We start from the raw sequence: 26,777 nt of genomic DNA on the forward strand, positions 1-26,777 counted from the left end.
ATTTACTTTTAGACTTTTATCTGATTTTATGCTATTAGCAGAGTAAGTGTAGTGATAGATTTAATTTCTTAGCTGATAAGTAAACTTTTATTTCCTGTCTTCCCTTCCCCAATCCCCCAAGGAAATTTTGTGTATAGTACGTTGAAGTATATTTTCTTCACTGGTCTTCAAACTGTGCTCTGTTCTCTTTACATGGTAGTGAAATCTGTTACGGTAGTTACAGTAGTCCCCTTTTATCAATGGTTTCATTTTGCATGGTTTCAGTTTTTGCAGTTTTAGTTACCCACAGTCAACCATGGTCTGGCAGCAGATGATTCTTCTTCTGACTTACTGTCTTTAGTATTGACTTTCTGGGTCAGGGGTAGTCCAAATCTAGATGGTAATGCCTATGTCATTCACCTCACTTCATCTCATCACATAGGTATTTTATCATTTCACATCATCACAAGAACTGTGTGCAGAACAATAAGATATTTCAAGAGAGACCATATTTATATAATTTATTACTATTATATATAATATATAGCATACTATATATTATATATATAAAATTATATATATATATATATTTCACCTCACTTCCTCTCATCACATGGGTATTTTATCATTTCACATCATCACAAGAACTGTGTACACAACAATAGGATATTTTGAGAGAGACCATTATATATATATATATATATATATATATACACATATATATATGGTTATATACAATATATAATTATATATGTTATATACTATATATTATGTTATATATATAATAGTGTATGCTATTATAATTATTTTTAGTTACTGTTGTTAATCTCTTGTACCTGATTTATAAATTAAATTTTATCATAGGTGTGTATGTGTAGGAAAAAAATGTATAGGGTTCAGTTCTATCCATGGTTTCAGACCCTCACTGGGGGTCTTGGAACATAGCCCCTGCAAATGAGGAGGGACTGTAGCACATGTCATTTTTGTTGCTTTGTACCTTCTGAGGTATTACTTTCATTTTTCAATTCTTGACTAATTTTTAATGTTTTCAGAACAGAGTTATAAATTGAAGTACTGAACTCTGGCTCTTCCCTCTAGCTACTAACGTTTATTTGCTGTACTAACAGGAAAATATAAACCTCTGTCATTTCAGGCACTTCAGCAAATTTGTCTTAAATATAGCAGTTATGATGGCTATGAGCAGCAACAAAAAATAATGAAAGATACCAGAAAGCAAATAGAAAACCATTTTAATTTTACAATAGTAAAAGAAAGACCTAAAAAGTATTGCAGATATACTGAGTAGGCCTGAAGACACTGTCATATTGTTGCACAGTACTGTATGATAACTGATGTTTACCAGATGACTAAAATCATAATCGGTTTATTAAGAAGGCTAGGAAAATAAAAATTTCTCTCTGGAAAAGTTCAGGCAGCAGTAGAGGGTACACATAATAGTTTGTCTTCCATTCACTCTTACGTTATGGACTCTTTTTTCTCTAGCTCCTGTTCCATCTTTTTCCTCTCTTTCAGAGCCGTTCTTCAAGTTACAGTAATAGGCTAACACTATATTTTCCTTTTCCTAATTACTCTTTAGTTGAATTTTGATTTTCATCTTCCAGCATCCCTTCCTAATTGTTATTAGCGAAGTGACATTGATGAACAGGCAATTTATAGAAAAGGAAATACAAATAGCCAATAAACATAAGGATTCTCAACTTCACAAAGCATATCAGCAAAATGTGGCATTATTGATAAAAGTGAAATTTGTTTTTTGAGTGGTATCATAATTTGGAAAATAAAGACTCTATAAACTTTCATCTCAAGCAGTCCAGCTACTCTGTGTCTCTGGAAACTGGGTACTAAGAAATTCAAGAATCACCACCCTCAGTATTAAAATCAGGAGGATTTGGAAAACTATATATAGAAAAATAATGCTTTGTAATGAGTGTGTGATCTATAAGGGAGCAAAACAAATTTTCATTTCATTGAAACTGGAGTTGAAGGATAAGATCTTAAGATATTTCCAATGAGCATAGTAAATGGAGAGTTAATTTTCTAATGCTTTTTATTTTTTTTAAATTTATTTTAAAGTTTATAAATTGGCTTAGTAGGGGCACCTGGCTAGCTCAGTGGGTAGAGCATGTGATTTTTGATCTCAGGGTCATGAGTTCAAGCCCCATGTTGGGCATGGAGCTTACTTAAAAAAATAGTCTTAATAATCTTTATGTGCTCTGTTAACTGTTTTGTTTTGACTATAGTCATGGTTTACAGCTTTATTGTTTTACCTTAGCGTGAAAAAAATATTCTTAAGGGTCTTATTAATAGGTTCATCAATGATCCTTTTTTCACCTAGAAGGTCTTTTCAGTCATTTTAGCCTTGACTTCTGCCATCAGGTTGTTGGGATTTAAACTTTGCTGTTTGGAGAAGAAATGCCATATCAAAATCTTTATATAATGCTATATTTCTTGTGATTACTTATTTAATTTTGGTTGCAGAATATGAGGAAACACCATGCATTATTGAAACCACTGGGGAGCCAGTTGCAGTGATGTAAGGAGGAAAAATAGAAACCCAAACATGTTAGTGAATTGTTCTTCTCCCCCATTTGATGTTTATGTTAATTGAGGAGATATAGATGGATTTACTAAAGACCCTTCTGGTACCTCTGGGATTTTATTTGTGTTAATAATGCAATTGTATAGACATTTTTAGCAGTATTTTTTGGTAGCATTCTTTAGTTATATTTTATTATATGCCTTATGAAAATTTACCTTTTTGTACATTGGGCTTTTCTCATGTATATGATGGCAGAAATAATGTATAGGATTATACTAAGGATATGAAGTAATGTATGTCATGCACTTAACTCAGTTGTTGGCACTGGCATCAATTAAATTAAGCTTTCTTTATCTTTAGGGTAGTTTTTCCATTTCCATTTTATAAACTGTCTCATATCCATTAAAATAACTTAATGATTTAATTTGTCTCATTAAAATTTTAGGTGTTTTGAATTTGCCAGTACTTTGCAATTTTTTTTTGTAATTGTCACAACTACTACAGTACTTTAATTTTAATAATTGAATGTAATGGAGTCTAAATGCTTTATAATAGTTTTCGCATTTTATTAATCTACCGTTGACAGTAAATTACTAAGTCAATTCTTTGTTTTAAAATCTATAGTGTGAATTTTCTTCCACATTAAGAGCTTTTAAAAGTGGACTTGGTCATTCTGTGCTCTCTTTTTATTCCTAAAATGTCACATTTTGAGACCGATTTTATTTTATTAAAAAACAATTTTTTTTTTTACATTTATTTATTTTTGAGAAACAGAGTGAGACAAAGCATGAGTGGGGGAGCGGCAGAGAGAGAAGGAGACACAGAATCCGAAGCAGGCTCCAGGCTCTAAGCAAGCGGTCAGCACAGAGCCTGATGCAGGGCTCGAACCCATAAACTAGGAGATCATGACCCAAGCCAAAGTCAGACCTTCAACCGACTGAGCCACCCGGGCACCCCAAGACTGATTTTATAAAAGTTTATTGACAGGATAGTTAATACCAAAGTGTAAATTACAATGAGCTGCTATGAATGCCAATGTAAGTAAGATTTCCTTTTTTATTTTTGTTACAGCAGAAGTAGAAACTAACGAAAAGGACAGCAAACCTGAGGAAGAAGAGCAAGTAATAAATGAAGATGAAAGACCTTCTGAGAAAAGTAAGCATGTACAAAAAACTTGACCTGTTTAAAAAAAATAGTAATTCAATGTTTCTTCTTTTAAGGCTCTGAAATATACTTTAATTTCCATGAGATGACTTAAAAAATGTTTTTAGTTTAAGTGAAACACAGTTCAATCATTTTCTTGAGAGCTAACCCAAGGATTTTTGAAAGTATTATTTCATATACTTCAGTGTTTTATTTATACTTTTCATTGTTCCATAAGAAAGATTTAAGCTTAATATTTAGTAAAGTACGATCTGAATGTCTTGAGATAAATTGGGTAAGATTTATATTTAGAGCATGGGACTAATAATTTTCTCAGGAGTAATATAAACAAATGAAATTATGTATCTTAGTCTCCTTAAGGTACTTAAGCTTCATGGGATGGGGAATTGATGGAATGGAGTGTCATTAGGTTTATAAGATTATCATGGGGTTAGAAGTCAGGATACCTAGGTTCTATATCTTTCCCTGTCATTCTGGTTTCCATGTATGACATATAAGTTATGATTACAAGAGAAGTTATAGAAGAGAATTGGATTTTAAGAGTAGGCACATAGTTATATGGATATAGAGAAAAGTGAAGAGGGATAGTTATGGTTACATAAGGACGTTTCCATTTAATAAGTGGAGATTTTAGTATTTTTACTTTTTATATATTGAAAAAGAAACCAGGTAATAAAATTTGCTTATGATCTCATGAATGTTACCAATATATGAAATATAAAATTTTTAAATGAAGATCTTTGAATATCTTTACCAAATTGACTTTTATAATGACATTAATTTTATTTTTATTTATTTGACATTCATTAGAATATATTAAGAATAACTATTCTTATGTTATTTTTCTTTTTTTCTTTTTTTTTATTAAAAAAAATTTTTTTTTTCAACGTTTATTTATTTTTGGGACAGAGAGAGACAGAGCATGAACGGGGGAGGGGCAGAGAGAGAGGGAGACACAGAATCGGAAACAGGCTCCAGGCTCCGAGCCATCAGCCCAGAGCCCGACGCGGGGCTCGAACTCACGGACCGCGAGATCGTGACCCGGCTGAAGTCAGACGCTTAACCGACTGCGCCACCCAGGCGCCCCACTTATGTTATTTTTCTAAAGCTAATGATTAAGAATTTTTTTCTAAATTTACTGGGAAAAAACTACACTGAAAAGGAAGAATTAAATAATTAAAGCTATGCACAGTTGTTAGAAACCTGTGACATGAAAATGAGTAATATATTTTGTCAAAGGATTCATGTGCACTATAAAGTTTAGGAAAGGGAATGAATATGAGCTGATTTCTCATATCATATCATATTCATATTTTAGGTGCTTCTCAAGGAAAGAATATTTATGTTTATACTGTACATTGCTCGGCCTTTAAGAAGTTCTTGTTTAGTATATTGAAAATCATTTGAAGCTCAGAGCAAAGAGGCTACCTACTCACTTTTTTTTTTAAGTGTATTTATTTTGAGAAAGAGAGAGAGAATGTGCGCAAGCTGGAGAGGGGCAGAGAGGGGCAGATCTCAAGAACAGTGAGATCATGACCTGAGCCAAAATCAAGAGTCAGATGCTTAACCAACTTAGCCACGAGGTGCCCTTACCACACTTTTCTAATCTCAAAAACAATTCATAAAATAACTGATTGAGAATGGTATTGTTGTGATAAGTAGGAATAATACTTTGCTGAGAGTGGAGAAGAGGCATTAAGGTCTATAATAAAAACCTGATTAATCATTATGCTTTTTGTTCTCAGGTGAATTTTCTAGAAGAAAGCGTTCTAAGTCAGAGGACATGGACAATGTACAGTCCAAACGTCGTCGATATATGGAAGAAGAATATGAGGCAGAATTTCAAGTGAAGATTACAGCCAAGGGAGATATTAACCAGAAGCTACAAAAGGTGTTACAGATTATAAATCAAAAACCGTATTAAATAAAAAACATGACTATTTTTATTCTATTAGGTTTTTGACATTATTCTGTATTTTATTGATATATTTGGGTTTTTCATAGAGAGAACTTGACAAAAATAGTTGAGCTTATTATTCTCAATAATTTAAAAAACTTTCTGATACTTTTTTAAGATTTTATTTTTTCTTCTATATTGAACTTTATTCTAGTGGAAATATTAGAGTCTTATATGTTAACATTTTGATCTTTGTTACAAGCTGGTTTCATGGTTGTAAGTTCCCGTATTGTAAGTCTTTGTTATGTACTTTAGGCTTAGTATTAAAAATGATAGGGACAGAGCTTTAGAATGACTAGGGAAAGGGAGTATTTAAAATGTGGACTTATGAAACGTCAGCCAAATCTATGAAGCTAGAGTTAGAAATACTGAAAATACATAGCATTCGATATATTTTTCAAAATGTGTTAACAGATGTGTATGAAAACTGCCTTTTAAAGAAGAATATGAAACTCAGCTGAAATTAATTTTGTAAGGTCTTGTAAATTTAATGATGAAATTATAACTAATCCAGGTTTTAGACTAATGTCCTTCCATTAAGATATAGTATAAATATACACATTGAAAAAAGAATAGTGAGGCAGTAAAAAGTAGCTTTTTTTTCCTTCCAACTTTTAAATTTGTCATATGGAACTGATAATGCTTACTTAGTCTTTTTTATAGCGTTGTTACAAATATGAAGATAGGCATGTGAAAGAATTTTGAAACTTCTATTTGAAACTTCTGTGTACTGAGAGTTTACTCCTCTGCAACAGTATTACTCAAGTATGGGCCGTGGACATGCACTATGTATTATTCTATTTGTTATGGATCCAAAATAAGATAAATATGTAAATTGTGAGTAGGCATTCAGAAATATTTTATAGAAATTTCATAGTGCAGTGACGTTCTTACTGTCTCAAAAAATATCTGCAACAGATTAGAAATTTTAAAAACTGGTCCTTTCCTTTAATTGATTTCCTTTGAATCACAGAAGATACAAGAAATAAATATTAAAACTTCAGTTTAAACTTATTTATAAAATTTCACCCTCTTGAAATTTTCTATTTTTAGTATAATTCTATCATAGCAGGTATTACATCTGTAGAAGTGCAGGCTTTCAGCAGATGACATTGTGTCATGAATGCCAGCATGTATTTCATTAAACTAATCAATACCATTAGTACCGTCTTATTAGTACATAAGAATATGTACAGTTTGCTGCTTGCTGAAATGCCTTCTTTGCTGTAACAAAGAAATGTGTATCTCTTTAGGTTGTACAGTGGTTGCTAGAAGAAAAATTGTGTGCGCTACAGTGTGCTGTATTTGATAAGACTTTGGCAGAATTGAAAACACGAGTGGAAAAGATTGAATGCAACAAGAGACATAAAACAGTTATTACTGAACTACAGGTTTGTATACTGACTTGAATTGTATACTCGTGTCATTATTTTTATAACTTATTTTTGAGGGCACATTTTCCAAATACTAGAAGTAAAAGTAGTCTCCATTAGTTTGCTAAGGCAGCCATAAAAAAGTACCATAAACTGGTGGCTTAAGCAACAAATGTATTGTCTCATAGTTCTGGAGGTTAAAAGTCTATGATCAAGGTGTTGGAAGAATTGGTTCTATTTGAGCTCTGTAAGAGAGAATCTCTTCCATGTGTCTCCTCTAGCTTCTGATGGTTTACTGACAGTCTTTGGCATCCTTGCTTTGTAGAAGCTTCATCCTGATCACTGGCTTTGTCTTCACATTGCAGTTGACCTGTGTGTGCCCAAATTTCCCCTTTTTACAAAGAAACCAGTTGTTTTGGATTGGGGCCCACCCTACCCCAGTATGACCTTATCTTAACTAATAACCTTTTTAAAGACCATATTTCCAAATTGAGTCACATTATGAGATACTTGGGGGTTCAGATTTCAATGTATGAACTTCTGAGGCACATATACACAGTTCAACCCATAATAGAGCTTCAAACCTATCTTAGTGGTTTTTAAATATTTTTTAGTCACTGAAGAAAGGCTGGTAGTATCTAGCATGGCATAAGTACCAAATAATATTTATTGTAAGTGATTCTGTTTATATTAATCCACTTCCTGCCACAGATCATATGTTATAAAGATGTTAATTTATATTTGTTAATAATTGCTACTTCATTTTTTATTAAATATAACTATATATTAACATGCAGTGCCAGAGCTTCTAATTGACTGAAATGAACACATGATAACATGCTGTAGTAATTCATTTTATTCCAAAACTAAGAAATTGGAAATTTTTATCAGTACATTCATTTTGTCGTAGGTAAATGTATGGTTTCTATTAGGCTTTTCTGAAATTGGAGCATAGTCTATAGATGATGAGTTTGCAAACCACTTACAGAGGTTTATTGTACAAATGAGGTGGGCGCCTGGGGGGCTCAGTCATGTAAGTGTCTGACTCATGATTTCAGCTCAGGTCATGATCTCTAGGTTCATGGGCTTGGTCCCCATGCTGGGGACACAGAACCTGCTTGAGATTCTCTTCCTCTCTCTGCCCCTTCCCTATGTGTGTGCTCTCTTTTCTCTCTCTCAAAAACAAAGAAATAAACATTAAAAACAAGCAAACAAATGACGGCAAAGTGGTCCATGAAAAGTGACTGTTTTCTAGTTGTAAATTGCATCCAAAAGTGACTAGAATTTATGTATTATATTTCTCAGCCTAAAAGTTCTTTTTCTTGGTTTTATATTGTTAACTTTTTTTGAAGTTAGACTTTTTTTTAAATAAGATCTTTGTAGTAATTTTGTAATTTATAACAATACTAGTCCTCTTTCTTCCTTTAGCAGGTCTTTCTAATAGTAGTAGTGTTGTTTAATGACTAAACTTTATTTTACTAATACTGTTGAGAATTTTCAATTAGAACTTTAAAATGTTTGAAGATTTTAAAAAGTGATTTCACTGTTTCTCATTTTGTGTTTTTAGAACATGAGATTTTGACTCTCATATTCTCATGTAATATGCAAGTCCAGATCTCTTAATATTTAATATACCTTTGCACTTGGTGTTTCTTGGTAGCTGCAGAATCTGAAGTTTTTCAACACCAAACCAAGCTTTCTTCCACAAATAAATCCACTTTCCATTGTTCCTTTTATTTGTAATTCTTGAATTCTTAGAAAAATTTTCCAAGAATATCTTTCCATTTTCCTTCTCCTTGATAGTTTTTGAGTTCTTAGAAATAGATCTCTCAGTCATTTCACATATACAGTGGATTATCAAATTATAACTTTTTAATTTCTTATTAATATCTATCTCTGGGGTGCGTGGGTGTCCCAGTCAGTTGAGTGTACGAATCTTGGCTTCAGCTCAGGTCATGTTCTCACAGTTCGTGGGTTTGAGCCCCGCATCTGGCTCTGTGCTGGTGGCACCAGAGCTTGCTTTGGATTCTCTCTTTTAGTATCTCTCTGTCTGCCCCTCCCCTGCTCATACTCTCTCTCTAAATAAATAAATAGTAAACATTAAAAAAAAATTTTCTTTAAAGCCTATCTTGTTTCTTCTCACTTTCCACAAGGTGCACATCCACTTCTATGTGGATTTTTTTTCAATAAATGTATGTATAATACTGTAAAAGTGTTTTCTTTTTATAATTCCCTGATTATAGCAACAACCTTTTACATGATTACTCTGGTTCTACCTATTAAGTCCTTGCTGGACTTCCCAACTGCTGTACTCATCTTTCTAAAATACTGTTTGTCTCATTCACCTCCATATAGTCCAGGTTCCTCAGTTGAGTGCTACTATTCATATTTTGATTTTAATATTTGGATCTCATAGTTTTTGATCCACTTTTCCTAATACCTACCAGTTGTTTCATTGTCCTACAGTTTATCAGTGTTCATAGTATTTTTATTTTAGGCTTTCAACTTCATATTGTTTCTCCCACTCACTCACCTATAATGATCTGTCCTTAGCCATGCCATTTACTTAAATTTTACTGAGCTTAATTTAGTACCTGTTTCTGTGTTGTTCTGGTATTTAGTTTTTTATGGAAATAAAATTCAGATAATAAAATAACTGTTTTGGTCTACAACTCAGTGGTATTAGTATATTCACATTGTTGTGTGACTGTCATCTCTATCTAGTTAGAAACATTTTCATCAACTCAGAAGAAAACTTTTGTGTCCATTAAACAGTCACTCCCTGTTTTCCTTCCCTCTACTCCTTGGCAACCACTAATGTGATTTCTGTCTTATTGATTTGTCTAATTGATTATCGCTATTCTGCATATTTCATATGAACAGAATCATACAATATGTAACTTTTTGTGTTTGGCCTCATTCAAAATGTTTTTGAAGTTCATACACAATGTAACATGTATTTCAGTACTGCATTCTTTTAGGCTAAGTAATATTTAATTATATTTGTATGCTATTGAAAGTGTTTGTATACACTGAAAATAAGTATTCAAGATGTTAAGTGTAATCTCTAGAATAATCACTTAAGGAAAAAGCTAAAATACACACACACACACACACACACACACACATATATACATATACATATACATAATGAGTGTGTAGTATATAAACGCTTGACCCTTGAACAACACAGAGGTTGGAGTGCTGGCGCCTCCCTTGGTGCAGTTGAAAATCCATGTGTAACATTTGACTCCCTGAAAACTTAACTACTAATAGCCTACTATTGCTCTTAACCCTTGCTGCTGAATTTTTTATTTCAATTATCATACTTTCTGCTGCACAATTTTTATATGTTTTTTTTAGTAGTAAGAAGAGTTTATTTTATATATATATTTATGTGTGTGTGTGTGTATATATACACATATATAATTTTTTATATATATATTTAATTATATATATATAATTTTCTTTTTTTTAAGTGGGCTTTATGCACAACCCGGGGCATGAAATCATGACCCGGAGATCAAGACCTGAGTTGAGATCAGAAGTCAGATGTTTAACTGATTGAGCCACCCAGGCGCCCCTTATTTATTTACTTATTTTCAAATTTTTATTTAAATTCCAGTTAATTAACATATAGTATAATACTGGTTTCTTGAGTAAAGTTTAGTGATTCATCACTTACATATAACACCCATTGCTCAACATAAGTGCCCTCCATAATACCCATAGGCCATTTAGCCCATCCCCTGCCCTACCCACCTCCCCTCCAGCAATCCTTAGTTTGTTCTCTATAGTTAAGAGTCTCTTATGGTTTGCCTCTCTTTTTTTCCCCCTTTCTCTGTGTGTTCATCATTTTATATCTTCAGTTCCACACGAGTGAAATCATATGGTATTTGTCTTTCTCTGACTGACTTATTTCACTTAGTATAATACACTCTAGCTCTGTCCGTGTCATGGCAAATGGCAAGATTTCAGTCATTTTGATGGCTGAGTAATATTGCATTGTATATACACACCAAATCTTCCTTATCCATTCATCAGTTGATGGAGGTTTGGGCTTTTTCTATAATTTGGCTATTGTTGATAATGCTGCTATAAACATTGGGGTGCATGTGCCTCTTCAAATCAGTACATTTGTATCCTTTGGGTAAATACCTATTAGTGCAATTGCTGGATCATAGGTATTTCTATTTTTAACTCTGAGGAACCTCCATACTATTTTCGGAGTAGCTGCCCCAGTTTGCATTCCCACCAACAGTGTAAGAGGTTTTCCCCTTTCTCTACACCCTTGTCAGCATCTCTTGTTTTGTGTGTTGCTAATTTTAGCCATTCTGACAAGTGTGAGGTGGTATCTCATCCTGGTTTTGATTTGTATTTCCCTGATGATGAGTGATATTGAGCATCTTTTCATGTGTCTGTTGGCCATCTGGATGTCTTCTTTGGAAAAATGTCTATTAATGCCTTCTGCCCATTTCTTACTAGGATTATTTGTTTTTTGGGTATGGAGTTTGATAAGTTCTTTATAGATTTTTGGATACTAATCCTTTATCAGATATGTCATTTGCAAATATCTTCTCCTATTTCATAGGCTGCCTTTCAGTTTTGTGGATTGTTCCCTTCACTGTGCAAAAGGATTTTTCTTGATGAAGTTCCAATAGCTCATGTTTGTTTTTGTTTCCGTTGTGTCCTGAGACATGTCTAGTAAGAAATTATTCTTGCCTAGGTCAAAGAGGTCGCTTTCTGTGTTCTTTCTCGTCTAGGATTTTGATGGTTTTCTTCCTGTGTTCTTTCTCCTCTAGGATTTTGATGGTTTCCTTTCTCAAACTTTGGTCTTTCATCCATTTTGAATTTTTATTTTATGGTATAAGAAAGTGGTCCAGTTTTCCCAACACCATTTTTTTTAAGTTTATTTATTTATTTTGAGAGACAGAAAGTGAACAGGAAGGGGCAGAGAGAGGGAGAGACAGAATCCCAAACAGGTTCTGCACTGCCAGCGTAGAGCCCATTGCAGGGCTCAGTCTCACAAACTGTGACATCATGACCTGAGCTGAGAGTAAGAGTCAGACATTTAACCAACTGAGCCACCCAGGCAACCCCAACACCATTTGGTGAAGAGACATTTTTCCATTGGATATTCTTTCCTGTTTTGTCAAATATTAGCTGGCCATATATAGTTGTGGGTCCATTTCTGGGTTTTCTGTTTTATTCCATTGATCTTTGTGTCTGTTTTTGTGCCAGTACCATCCTGTATTGATGACTACAGCTTTGCAATATAGCTTGAAGTTTGGAATTGTGATACCTTCAGTTTTGCTTGTCGTTTTCAAGGTTTCTTTAGCTCTTCAAGGTCTTTTTTGGTTCCAAGCAAATTTTAGGATTATTTGTTCTAGTTCTTTGAAAAATGCTGGTGGTACTTTGATAGGGATTGCATTAAATGTGTAGATTGCTTTGGGTAGTATAGACATTTTAACAATGTTTGTTCTTCTAATCCATGAGCATGGAATGTTTTCTCATTTCTTTGTGTCCCTTTCAATTTCTTTCATAAGTGTTCTACAGTTTTCAGAGTACAGATGTTTTACCTCTTTAGTTAGGTTTATTCCTAGGTATCTTCTTGTTTTTGGTGCAGTTGTAAATGGGATCGACTCCTGGATTTCTCTTTCTGCTGCTTCATTATTGGTGTATGGAAATATAACAGATTTCTGTACAGTGATTTTATATCCTGTGACTTTGCTGAATTCGTGTATCAGTTCTAGCAATTTTTTGGTGGAATCTTTTGGGTTTTCTACATGGAGTATCAGGTCATCTATAAATAGTGGAAGTTGGACTTCTTCCTTGTCAATTTAGATGTCCTTTATTTCTTTTTGTTGTCTGATTGCTAAGGCTAGGATTTCCAGTACTATATTAAATAACAGTGGTGACAGTCAACACCCCTGTGGTATTCCTTATCCCTAAAAGCTGTCAGCTTTTCCCCATCAAGGATGCTATTAGCTGTGGGTCTTTTGTATATGACCTTTATGATGTTGAGGCTATGTTCCCTCTATCTCTGCTTTGTTGAGGGTTTTTATTAAGAATGGATGCTGTACTTTATCAAATGCTTTTTCTGCATCTATTGACAGGATCATATGGTTCTTATCCTTTCTTAATGTGATATCTCACATTGATTGATTTGCAAATATTGGACCACCCTTTTGTAGTCCAGGAATAAATCCCACTTGGTTGTGGTGAATAATTCTTTTAATGTACTGTTGGATTCAATTTGTTAGTATCTTATTGAGAATTTTTGCATCCATATTCATGAGGAATATTGCCTATAGTTTTTCAGTGGGATCTTTGTCTGGTTTTGGAATCAAGGTAATGCTGGCTTTGTAGAATGAGTTTGAAAATTTCCTTCCATTTCTATTTTTGGAACAGTTTGAGAAGAATAGCCAATTTGATTACTGATTCAATTTCTTTGCTGGTTATAGGTCTGTTCAAATTTCTATTTCTTCAGGTTTTAGTTTTGGTAGTTTGTGAGTTTTATCTATTTCTTCCAGATTGCCCAGTTTGTTGGCATGTAATTTTTCATAAAATTATCTTATAATTGTATTTCTGGGTTGTTGGTTGTGATCTCTCCTCTTTCATTTGTGATTTTATTTATTTGGGTCCTTTCTCTCTCCCTCTCTCTCTCTCTCTCTCTTTTTTTTTTTTGTTTTTGATAAGTCTGGCTTAGGGGTTTAACAATTTTATTAATTCTTTCAAAGAACCAGCTCTTAGTTTTGTTGATCTGTTCTACTGTTTTGTTTGTTTGTTTGTTTGTTTCCCTATAAATTATTTGTACTCTAACATGTATTCCCTTCTTCTGCTGGCTTTAGGCTTTATTTGCTGTTCCTTTTCTAGCTCCTTTAGGTGTAAGGTTAGGTTGTGTATTTGAGACTTTTCTTGTTTTTTGAGGTAGACATGTATTGCTGTGTACTTCCTCTTATGTCTACTTTTGCTGCATTCCAAAAGGTTCTGGAGTGCTGTGTTTTTATTTTCATTTGCTTCCATATATTTTGTTTTCCTTCTTTAATTTCCTGGTTAACCCATTCATACTTTAGTAGAATGTTCTTTAACTTCCATATCTTTGTGGTGTTTCCAAATTTTTTCTTGTGGTTGACTTCAAGTTTCATAGTGTTATAGTCTGAAAATATGCATTGTATGATCTCAGTCTTTTTGTACTTGTTGAGGCCTGATTTGTGACCCAGTACATGATCAGTTCTGGAGCCTGTTCCATGTGCACTTGTAAAGAATGTGTTTTCTACTGCTTTAGGATGAAATGCTCTGAATATATCTGTTAAGTCCATCTGGTCCGGTGTATCATTCAAAACCATTGTTTTCTTGTTGATTATTTACTTGGATGTTCTGTTCATTGCTGTTATTGGGGTGTTAAAGTCACCTATCATTGTTATCAATGATTTTCTTTATGTTTGTTATTAATTGATTTCTATATTTGGGTGTTTCAAAGTTGAGGGCATAAATATTTACAGTTGTTAGATCTTTTTGGATAGACCCCTTTATAATGGTATAGTGCCTTTCTTCATGTCTTGTTACAGTATTTGGTTTAAAATCTAGTTAGTCTGATAATCGTATGGCTACTCTGGCTTTCTTTTGATGTCTATTTAGCATGATAGATGGTTTTCCATCCCCTTTCTTAAAACCTTTCTTTTTTTTAATGTTTATTTATTTTTGAGACAGAGGGATAGACAGAGTGTGAGCAGGGGAGGGGCAGAGAGAGAGGGAGACACAGAATCCGAAGCAGGCTCCAGGCTCCGAGCTGCCAGCACAGAGCCTGACGCAGGACTCGAACTCATGAACCGCGAGATCATGACCTGAGCTGAAGTCGGATGCTCAGCCAATTGAGCCACCCAGGTGCCCCCATCCCCTTTCTATTTGGACGTGTCTTCATGTCTAAAATGAATCTCATGTAGGCAGCATATGTATAGGTCTTCTCTTTTTATTCCATTCTGATACCCTATGTCTTTTGATTGGAGCATTTAGTCCATTTACATTCAGAGTGATTATTGATAGAAAAGAATTTCATGTGATTGTATTACCTGAAAAGTTGTCGTTTCTGGAGATTTTCTCTATTCCTTTCTAGTGTTTGTTGCTTTTGGTCTTTCTTTCCCACTCAGAGTCCCCTTTAATATTTCTCGTAGGGTTGGTTTAGTGGTCACAAACTGTTTTAGTTTGTGTTTGTCTGGGAAACTCCTTATTTCTCCTACTCTGAATGACAGCCTTGCTAGATAAAGTAGTTTGGGCTGCATATTTTTCTCACTAATTAAGGATTAATTAAGGAAGTTTTCAGCTGTCATTTGCTCAAGTAAACCTTCTCCTCCTTTTGTCTTTCTTCTTCTTCTGGGACTCCTGTGATATGAATGTTATTATGTTTCATGGAGTTGTTGAGTTCCTAAGTCTACATTTGTGATCCAATACTTTTCTTTCCCTCTTCCTTTCAGCTTCATTATTTTCCATAATTTTATCTTCTATATCACTTATTTTTTTCTTCTGCTACTTCCATTCCTGTGTTCATTACATCCAGTCATTTTGCATCTTGGTTATAGCATTTTTTATGTCAGCCTCACTAGTTTTTAGCATTTTTTTTATTGCTGTAGTAAAGGTGTCTCTGTTTTTTCTATGCTTTTCTCAAGCCCAGCTATTATTCTTATGGTCGTTGTGTTAAATTCTGGTTCTGTCATATTACTTATATCTATTTCGATTAGCTCCTTGGTTGTGACCTCTTCCTGTTCTTTCTTTTGGGACGCATTCCCCCATTTTGGCATCTTACCTTGGTCTCTGTCTTTTATGTGGTAAGAAAGCCTGTGCTTTGTCCTATTTCCCCTAGAGCTGGCACTTTGTAGCAATTTATGATCATTATACCTGGTGCATGTGGGGTGATTTGTGCTGGTCTTCTGCGGGAGGAGCCAGTATTGCTCTGGCTCTTAATCACACTTGCCCTAGTGAAAAAAGGCACCTGTACAGTGTAGGGGTGTGGGGCGTAATGTAAATGGCTCAAGCCCTTGTCATGTGCACTGTGCCACTTGCTGAAGTCTCTCCATGCTGATGGGAGGGGTGAAAAATGGCATCAGACCACTCTGTTCCTTGGAGAGGGGAGTGTATGCTGGCCAGTGTTCAGCATGCCCTTACAGAAGAGTAAACAGTTTACCCCCTTGTGCCCTCAGCTTCCATCCGATCCATGCCTTCAACCTGTGTCTGAGCCACTGGCAGCGCAGTGCTCCTTTGTTTTATTTATCTCAGGTGCCTGACTGGGTTTCCAAATTCCAAATTTTAGGGACCCTGCACAGGCCCGGACCTGCACTGATCCTCTGGGGAGATTTTCAGTTCACTGTGGCTCACACATTTGTTCCAGAAGGATAGTTGCATGACTGTGTAGGCGCTTGGATTTTATAAATGGTAAAGCATAGTAAAATGCCTGCATCCAGGTTAGCTGCCCTCAGAAGGTGTCTCTGCTCGTATGCCAATGAACCAAAGAGCCCAACAGCACCCGCCAGCTCTTTTGTCCCCTTAGAGGCAGTGATGCTCTCAAATGCCATGCAAGGAAGGGGAGCTGTCTTTTCTAGCATGACACAGGATCCTTAGAGCTTGCTGTCCAAACTGAGGCCTCTGCCCTCTTTCTCCATAGGAGCATCACTAAGCCTACCAGGCTCGACTCTGGTGATGGCATGAACTAAACTTCAGACTTCCAGCTTCACTGCTTGTAAAAAACTTGAGATAATCAGCTCTGACTCATTTTCCCTGTCAGTAGTTTTGGGGAAGTGTTTTTCTTTTGTAATCCCCTGCATGCTACTTTATCTCTCTCTCTCCCTCTCCCCTCTCTCCTTCTCTCCCTCTCTCTCCCTCTCTCTCCCTCTCTCTCCCTCTCTCTCCCTCTCTCTCCCTCTCTCTCTCTCTCTCTCTCTCTCTCTCCTCTCTCCTCTCTCCTCTCTCCTCTCTCCTCTCTCCTCTCTCTCCTCTCTCTCCTCTCTCTCTTCCCCTACTCCTGACCTTCTCTCTTTCTCTTTTTCCTCTCTCTGTGATCAGGGCTCTGTCTGCTCTGTAGCACTTGCGATTCTTTTCTCCCCCAAATCACATCTCCACCCCTCCTACCTTCCATGATGTGGCGTCTATTCTCCCACTAGTTTTGCAATTTGTTCTCTCAATCCTCAGGTTGTTTTCCTGGGTGTTCAGTATCATTTGAAAATTATCTAGCTGTGTTTGAGGGACAAGGCAAGATCCTCCTACTACTCTGCCATCTTAACTCCTTTCCTCTGTGCTTTTCTTTACACAGTTTCTGTATCTTTGATATTCTGTTTGGAGAGACATTGTTTTCCTGGCTTTCATGTGTTTTCTTAAAGTTCTTTGTTCCATGTTTCTTTTAGCTCTTTGAACAGATTTTAAACCATTTATTTAAAGTCTTTGTCTAATAAGTCCAGTAACCTGAATTATCTTTCCGTTAATTATTTTCTTTCTGTGAATGGCCCATACTTTCTTTTTCTGTTGTTTCTTTGAATGCCTCCTAATTTTTCGTTCTTGTTGAGAACTGAATTTTTAAATATTATAGTGTGGCAGTTCTGGGAATCAAATTTTTTCCCCACTACCCAGAGTTTGTGGATGCTGCTTGTTGTGGTTTGTTGTTTATTGGTTTGATGACTCTTATAAACTGTTTTTTGAAAGTATATATTCTTTGTTGTGTGTGGCTACTGAAGTCTGTGTTTCTTTTTTTTTTTTTTAATTTTTTTTTTTTGACGTTTATTTATTTTTGAGACAGAGAGAGACACAGCATGAACGGGGGAGGGTCAGAGAGAGAGGGAGACACAGAATTGGAAGCAGGCTCCAGGCTCTGAGCCATCAGCCCAGAGCCCGACGTGGGGCTCGAACTCGCGGACCGCGAGATCGTGACCTGAGCTGCAGTCAGATGCTTAACCGACTGAGCCACCCAGGCGCCCCTGAAGTCTGTGTTTCATGATCTTAGTGGTCAGGTGATGTTTGGACAGTTACCTTAAATGCTTAGAGCATAAAAAAGGAAAAAAAGAAGGGAAAAAAAATATCTTCCCTATCTTTGTACATTGCCTTTGTGTTGGGGCACTTCTTCAATGCTTAACCAGGCCATTTATAACTTGCTTTATCCTTCACTTACTGTTTGCATAAGTGAAAGCTTAGGGTCTTTTCAGCCCATTTCTGAGCATGTTTTTTTTCCTGGGCGTTTGCATGGTCTTCTCATTTCCCCCATATGAGCATGAGCTTTTAAAGTCCCATTTTTGCCGTGTTTCACCTTTCCTAACTTTTTCCTTCCTAGGCTTTTCTATTTAAGGCTTGTCTATATTGGTGTCCTTTGCCCCAGGCTGCTATGCCAATAACTGTGCCTTTAAATCTTTTTGGGAAAAGCTGTCTGGGATGGTGCCCCAGCCTTGGGTATTACTCAGAGTTGAGGGAAACAGAGGCCAGCCTTTGTGCTGGTCCTTAAGGGAGTTGCCAGTTCCAGCAGGGTCCATACCCTTTCTGTGGCACTATCAGGTTGTATCAGACATTCAGGCTGTCATCTTCATAGCTGCTGCAGATCTGGGTATGGGGAATGGTGAATGGAAAATTTAAAAGACCACAGTGCTCTCTTGCTGCAAAGCAACAGCTTTATTCTTCCCTAAGTCTTCCCCTGGCTGTTCTAAGTTTTTGAGTAGATTCCAGAGTTGTGCAAAAGTTGATTCTAACAATGTTTGTCAGCTCATTAGTTGAGTTTGGGAAGGAACTGCACCCTGAAGTTCCCTACTCTGCTATTTTCAGTGATGTCACTCTGTTCCAGTAGTTTTATTATTATTACTTGCTAGTATTTAAAACTTACATATCACTTACTTCAGCAAATAATTATATATTTTGCTAAATTATTTATTTTTTTATATACAGCTGACCATAAGCTTTTTGAAAATCCTACCATGTATATGTATACTCTATATTTCATTCCATAGCAATTGGTGAGTGCATCTTTCTCATTTGCATATGTATATATCCATTTATTATATCTGACTCACTTTGGCAAAATCTTACTGAGTTTTATAAAATTCACAGTTAAGGTGTGCCTGGGTGGCTCAGTTGGTTGAGCATCCAAATTCAGCTCTGGTCATGATCTCAGGGCTCCTGAGTTCTAGCCCTGCATCAGGCTCTCTGTTGTCAAGATGGAGCTCTCTTCAGATCCTCTGTACCCCCCCTCTGCCCCTCCCCTGCCTCCCTTGCTTGTGTGCACATGCTCTCATTCTCTTTCTCTCAAAAAATAAATATTTAAAAAGATAAATAAAGGTTAAAACACATTTGAAAACATAATCTGATTGAGTTTAGACATTTTGCTATAAGGAATAAATATAATTACTAATTTTTATATTAGTGCTCTGTTGTTTTAATGCAGCAGTTATTAAAAAATAGACTTTTGAGGGATTCATGATCCTTTTGCTATAGTGTAAAAATTTGTTATACATTGGAAAATTTGCTGAAAGCATAGAATTAAGTCATGTAGACTTTACTTCTAGAGAAAAGTTCACGAAGTTCTCTTTTCTGCTAAAGATTTTAAGGTATAAATTTCTTTGTAGATACAGGAAAGTAGATTTTTATTGATTTTTGTATCAGTCATCATTCTAATGTATTTTTAAAATGGGCTAGATGGGGATTATTTAAAATTATTTTTATGACTTTATACTTGTTTGCTGTGTGATACAACTTTTGTCCACATCTTTTTATTAATGCCTGTTTTAAAATGATTACCTCCTTTTCTGTGTACTACACATATTTTATAAGAGCTGAAAATAAATTTCAGCACTAAAATATCTGGAGAATTAGTTATATAATAATTTTCTATATTACTTTAGGGACTGGTTGCTTTCTGAATTGTGGAAAAGTTTTCTGTATTTTCACTTTTTCAGAGATGTCAAATTGTGTAGTATAAATCTCAACACTTATTTCCATGAATTTAATTATTTTTTTAAGTAAAAGGATGTATGATTTTTAGATTTATATAACTTTGATGCATTGTCAAGATTAGAACTATAGTAACTTCTAAGAAAGTCTTAAAATGCAGATATTTGTCATTTGCTGTGGGTTCAATAGCAACTGTGTAATAAAAATAGAAATAGTCAGCAAATATTTAGCTTTTCTACCCCTCCCAGATCATAACTCTTCCCAAAACATATTTCCAGAGAATTGCTAAAAGGCAGTAAAAATGGAAATTCTCCACTCTTTAGATCAGAACTGTACTTAAAGCACTGAATATCAAAATCTATAAGTTAAAGCCACAGTAGTATTCAAAGGGACATTTATAACTTTAAACACATTACTACTAAACAGGAAATTAGAAGAATATTATATGTTCCTGTCCAATGCTAGGAAAAAACAACAATTAAAACTAAACCCCAAGAAGGAAGAATGAGTTAATAAATTAATAAAATATAAAAAGCCTAACCTATTTTGAATATTGAGCAATGAAGATAAAAGCTTATTCTTGGAGACAACTTAAAAGCAGGTTAATTTTTGATCTATAAATGATGAGTGTAAATAAACTGCATAAGGATTCAAAAATGAGACAAATACACAGAGGACATTAAGAGAACGTTAGTATACCCAACTTAAAAAAAGTTTTTTTTAATGTTTATTTTTGAGAGAGAGGGAGACACAGAATCTGAAGTAGGCTCCAGGCTCTCAGCTGTCAGCACAGCACAGCACAGCACCTGGGGCTCAAACCCATGAACTGTGAGATCATGACCTGAGCCAAAGTTGGTTGCTTAACCGACTGAGCCACCCAGGCGCCCCTACACAACTTTATATCTATGCAGTCCATTTTATTTAGGAAGAAAGTAGAAAGCCTAAAATTATAAGGAACTCTGTTAAAATTACAACCAGTATCATATTTAATAGTGGATTGTGGAAATACTTCCACTGAAGTTGGGATGCCTATTATCTGTACTACTAAATAGAGTTTTGGTGGCAGTCTGGGCAATAAAATAATGACAGGAAAAATAAATTAAAAGTAATGATTGGGAACTCGATAGAATTAACTTGGCAAACTATTGAAAAAGTAGGAAATTTAGAAATTACTTGGTTGAAGAAAAACAGTCCAATAGTTTTTTTATAGGAAAACAATCAATAACGAGTAAATAGGAGAAAAAGATTTCATATATGGTAGATATTTAAAAATAAATAAGTGCTTAAGAATAAACCAGAAAAGAACTTTAAGACCATTATGAAGTGAAAGGATAGGAAAAGAAAACCTGTGAGTTTCTACCATGTTCCTAGACACGAAGATTTGATTCCTTTCAAATTACTGATTGTATAGATTCAGAATACTCAAAATTTCAAGTGGATTTTTTTTATAGAAATGGAAAAGCCATAAACACTCCTTGGAATATAATATTCCATTGGTTATTATTTATAAAATGCCATTTTAAGTAGTTTTAACTAAAAATAGCTTTTTCACTTTTTCTTTTGGTTCCCCTTCCCACCCCTGCAACAAGTAAATCTGTGGTTGCCTAATCCAAGAGATGGTTTTGAATAATGGGTATATGCGTCCGTTTATTCACCAGCCTTTTTGGGTGCTAATAATTTGTCAAGTCAGACTTGATGCATGATTAAGTCTTTTCTCAATTGTTTCCTAAGAGTTTCCTTGGTGCATAAGCAAGGAGATCCCTATTTTGCCTCGTTTGCAAAACAAGGGTCACTATGTCTGAATCTCACCAATTTATGTTACTTATATTTAAACCTACCCTTATGCCATTATACAAGAAATGATAGATAAACCTAAGGAAGAGACCAAGAGCAAAATGAAACAAAACTAGTAAAGACATAGTAATAGAATATGACTTTCCTGGACTAAAAAAATGACTTGTTTATATAGTTTTTTGAAAATCTCACACAGTACTTGCCAAGATAGAGTCCTAATCTTAGACACATTATGGCAGATATTTTGAAGTATAGTTCAAAAAAATTGTACAGTTTCCTAAATGAAAATAACAACAAAAAGGCTGGTCTTTGATTTCTTTTTTATAACATTAAATTGGAGGCAGTCAGTGTCCAGATTTTGATTTTATTTCTCTAATAGTTTATTTTTTTAAGTGATAAAATTCTTTTTCTTTTTATTTGTTTTTTAATTTTTTTAATGTTTATTTATTTTGAGAGGATGGGGTGGGGGAGCGGCAGAGAGAGAGAGAGAGAGAGAGAGAGAGAGAGAGAGAGAATCCCAAGCAGGCTCTGCACTGTCAGTATGGAGCCTGACATGGGGCTCAGTCTCATAAACCATGCGATCATGACCTGAACTGAAATCAAGAGTTGGGTGCTTAACCAACTGAGCCACTCAGGTGCCCTGATAAAATTCTTTTTAAAAAGTAATTAAGTACTGTATATGATGTGAAAGTGAAGTCCTTATCTTTACACTCTCCCTCACTGCCTGCCAATGCTAGCCTCTAGAAGTAATTACTTTTAACTTTGGTATTTATTCCTTCTAGACATTACCTCATATATATATCAAAATGACATTTTAGTATAAGTAAAAATAGTATAATAATACCATACAGACTATGCAATTTACAGAATATCTACCAGATAGAGGCAAGAATGAAAGACATTCTTGCATAAATTGGGACAGAAAACACTTTCCCATATATATTTCTTGAACAAGTTGCTTGAAATATTTTAGCCACAGAAAGGTAAATTCATATTAAGAATATAAAATTATGCTGTACGTCTTTGGGTGTTAAAAACATGCATAAATAAATACTCAAGTCATGAGGAAATCTTCGTCTTAAGAGTCCTATGTGATTGATTGCCTAGGACTTAAAAGGACTTGTCAAAGGACTTAAATACTTTGTAACATTTGCGGTCTCCTTCAGAAGTGACTACTTTCTGAAAGAAACTTTAAAAGTAAATAATACCATTTTCTTTTTATGATACGTTTATATTGGATAAAAGAAATTTTCTGGAGGAATTCTTCCCTAGGCAGGTCTCATGAACACACTCAAGTTTAGTTTAAATTTCTTGAAAATATATTTAACATAAGATGGCAGCAGCAGTTAACAGCAACTAAAACAGTTGAGTATCACATCTATGCCTTAGTAGAAGACTTAAATACAAAATATTCATGTGGTGTTGAGGTATTTTTCTGTTTTTTCTTTTCTGTTTGTTTTCTTAAATTTTCTGTGAATATGTATTTGGGCAAAATATGTGATCAGGCATTTTATAGAAGCAGTGCAAGTGATTAATAAAATAATTATATTGAAATGTTAGTAGTAAGATAACGTTTTTGTTAGGTTATTTTAAATTAACACTATTAAGTGTTTCACAGAATAATATATGAGTAGTCATATATACTGCTGTTGAAAGTATAAATTAGCAAAGCCGTTCTGAAAAAGAAATTTAGATATTTGATAATTATTAGATAATTTAGTTATCAATTATCATTTAGATAAGAATAATTATTTAGAAAAGAGCTATTCTGTCTCAGAAGGTACACCTGTGTGAGTACTACCCAAGGAAATAATCTGAAAGAACAAAATTATTAATTGCATTGTTATTTGACTATAGCAGTACATTGAGAAACATGAAACATTTCCACTGGGAAGTAGAGTGTATAAATAATGATTCAATATATTATGTGTATATCCACAAGCAGTATTGGCATTGGATATTTTATGACTTATAGTTGTATTAATATGCAATTCTCAGAAAATTGTGTGGTTACAACATATTAAAACATAACAGCAAAAAAATCCCCACAATTATACATATTTAGAAATGTACTGGTTTGTGAGTTCTAGGAGGAAAAAAAAAAATAATGTTCTAAAATCAAGAGTGTTTACCTCTAGGTATTAAGTTCAAAGGTCATTTTAGTGTTCATTATGATTTTCTGTATTTTCCAATTAATGTATTTTATAATCAGCTTGCCTTATTTTCTTTGCTGTTGGTTATCTTCTGACAATCCTTTTATTTCTGGGTTTCTTGTTATGTATGCATGAGTTCCTTTCTGATACCATATGTTACTTGATTTTTGTTTCATTTTTGGTTTTTTTAGGCCAAGATAGCGAGGTTAACCAAACGCTTTGGAGCAGCCAAAGAAGATCTTAAGAAAAGACAAGAAGTAAGAATTTCTATTCTTGTATAATTAATATTGAGCTCTAAGTGGTACTTGGATAATCGTGAGCTGGGAAGAAATTCTTCCTTTATTACAGGTCTGAAATTTGCTTTCCTACTTTGTACTTCCTATATGTTTTTTCAGAAGCTGCAACTCTGAAGCTAATATTAACCCTTTTGTAATCCTCAATTACTGTTTTCATATATCAACACTTATATTAATCTATTTTATAGTATTCCTGAAGTTATGTTTTGTTTCATTTTTAAAATTTTGTTTTTGGGATTTATCTTCTCATGTTTCTTTCTTTTTACATTCTTGCCAGGGTCCTATTTTTGTCTCTTATTTCCTCCAAGGTGCATTAGTGTACCATTGCCTGGAGTGGCCCCTTCTCATCTTTGCTTACCTCAGGTGGTTAAGTGCAAAGATCATATTATAACATAAAACTCCAGTGTATAGTCTACCTTTTGCTTTTTGTTGTTTCCTTAGTTATTCTGTAATACATATATATATATATATATATATATATTTAATTTTTTTTAATGTTTGTTTATTTTTGAGAGAGAGAGAGAGAGAGAGAGAGAGACAGAGCATGAGTGGGGGAGGGGCAGAGAGAGAAGGAGACACAGAATCTGAAGCAGGCTCCAGGCTCTGAGCTGTCAGCACAGAGCCCAATGCGGGGCTCGAACCCATGAACTGTGAGATCATAACCTGAGCCGAAGTTGGATGCTTAACCGACCGAGCCACACAGGCGCCCCTGTAATACATACATTTTTAAAGAATATTTATTTATTTATTTATTTTGAGAGAGGAAGAGAGAGCACGAGTAAGGGAGGGACACAGAGAGAGGGAGAGAGGGAATCTTAAGCAGGCACCATGCTGTCAACTCTGAGCCTGACACGGGGCCCAATCTCATGGACCCGTGAGATCATGACTTGAGCCGAAATCAAGAGTCAGATGCTTAACTGACTGAGCCACCCAGGCACTCCTGTAATACAAATTTTTAATATAGCACTTGTATATTGCATTATAGTTTTCAGTTTAATATCTTTATTTTCCTCTTGACTTTTTCTATTATGGTACGTTACATTTCTTTGTCATGAGAGCAACATTGTCTGGCACTTACCAATTGCCAATAACAGTTATTTCAGTAGTAATTATTACTGTAGGATTTTCCTGTTTTCATTCATTTCATATCTTCTTTACTTGACTTTAAATAAAACCATTTTGAAATAATTATAGATTAACAAGAAGTTGTAGCAATACTACATAGACTCCTGTGAACTTTTCACATAGCTTCCCATAGTGGTGAAATCTTGAATAACTGTTGTGCAATATCAAAACCAAGATATTGGTACAATTCTGTTAAGTAGTCTGTAGACCTTAATCATTTCTGCAAAATGTAGACCAGTTTTTTCATGAATTCATTATGTGTGTGTGTGTGTGTGTGTGTGTGTGTGCATGTACACATTGATCCCACGTACAGATTTATGTAACCTCCACCACAGTCAAGATCTAGAACTGTTCTGTCACCATGAAGGGACTCCCTCATCCTGCCATTTTATAGTTTCAACCTATCTCATTTCCCATACCTACCCATTCCTGTCCCCTGGCAACCACAGATCGGTTGTTCATCTCTGTATTCCTTTTACCTAACTTTTTAAGCTCTGGTTGCTCTTTTTTCTTGAGCAACTGATAGTTTTCATCTTTGTTCTACACAGACTAATCCCACCAAACCCTCCATTGGCCGTACCCAAAGTTTTTTTTTTTATTATAGCTTCTTTAATTATTATAATTAATTCTTAGATTCTGAACTCCATTTTTCTCAGCTTTTGTTTTTTTGTCATAATATAAAAATTGAACTATTTGTGTTCTTATATTAGAAAATTGATGTAAACCTTTTTTTTAGCCTTTAAAACAATTTTTTTTAATTTTTAATTTTTTGAAAGAGAGAGAGAGCACGAGCAGGGGAGGGACAGAGAGAGAGGGAGACACAGAATCTGAAGCAGACTGCAGGATATGAGCTGTTGGCACAGAGCCCAACACGGGGCTCAAACTCATGAACTGTGAAATTGTGACCTGAGCCGAAGTCAGACACTTAACTGACTGAGGCACCCCTTTTTTACCCTTTTTTATTTGCTATTCTTGAACCAAACAGAGGGCTTTGTAATTTTTCCTTTATTTTTTATACAATGTGAATTTCCACTTTTTCCCTTTTATGTCTGAACTACGCAGCATACTGCCCACTATATACTTTTCCAGTGTTTGTGTATGTCGAGTTTGTCTTCAGAACTACTTTCTAGTTCTTTTTGTTTAATTTATTCAAAGACTCTAGGCAGTCACAAACTTTAAGGAATAAAAATGAAAATATTACAGTGCCTGAGAAGTTTGTTATGGAGAGTTAAAAGTATAATGGAAATGACAAACACTGTATAATTCCTAAAGATTGGAAAAGGTTAATTTGAACAATTAGGGTATGTGGTACTTGAATAAAAATATTGAGGTGGTCTTCAAACTTTCAAATTTTGTTCCTTCCTCAATTAGCTTTCGGGTAAGGCCAGTTTTATATGCCAAAACTGGGACATCTTTCTACCTATTCTTGTTAATATTTTCTTGTAACAGCGATTTCTAGAA

At 34.7% G+C, this 26,777-nt stretch overlaps 1 protein-coding gene and 1 non-coding gene across 5 annotated transcripts in view; both read left to right on the forward strand.

Annotated features, from left to right (window-relative positions):
- Positions 1–26,777, forward strand: part of LOC122472658 (activating transcription factor 7 interacting protein) — a 122,333-nt gene that overhangs the window by 56,741 nt on the left and 38,815 nt on the right. For 3 of the 4 annotated variants that reach the window (XM_043562424.1, XM_043562421.1, XM_043562423.1), the window contains exons 3-6: positions 3,611–3,694; positions 5,449–5,594; positions 6,914–7,051; positions 24,087–24,152. In XM_043562424.1, the coding sequence (XP_043418359.1) occupies positions 3,611–3,694; positions 5,449–5,594; positions 6,914–7,051; positions 24,087–24,152 (434 nt within the window). The remainder of the gene's footprint in view (positions 1–3,610; positions 3,695–5,448; positions 5,595–6,913; positions 7,052–24,086; positions 24,153–26,777) is intronic. The other variant, XM_043562422.1, reaches the window with a different exon arrangement.
- TRNAK-UUU lies at positions 2,098–2,170 on the forward strand. The gene has a single exon. It is a non-coding gene; the product is annotated as a tRNA-Lys (tRNA).

Source organism: Prionailurus bengalensis, chromosome B4 (genome assembly GCF_016509475.1).
Source record: "Prionailurus bengalensis isolate Pbe53 chromosome B4, Fcat_Pben_1.1_paternal_pri, whole genome shotgun sequence".
Lineage (NCBI taxonomy): Eukaryota > Metazoa > Chordata > Mammalia > Carnivora > Felidae > Prionailurus > Prionailurus bengalensis.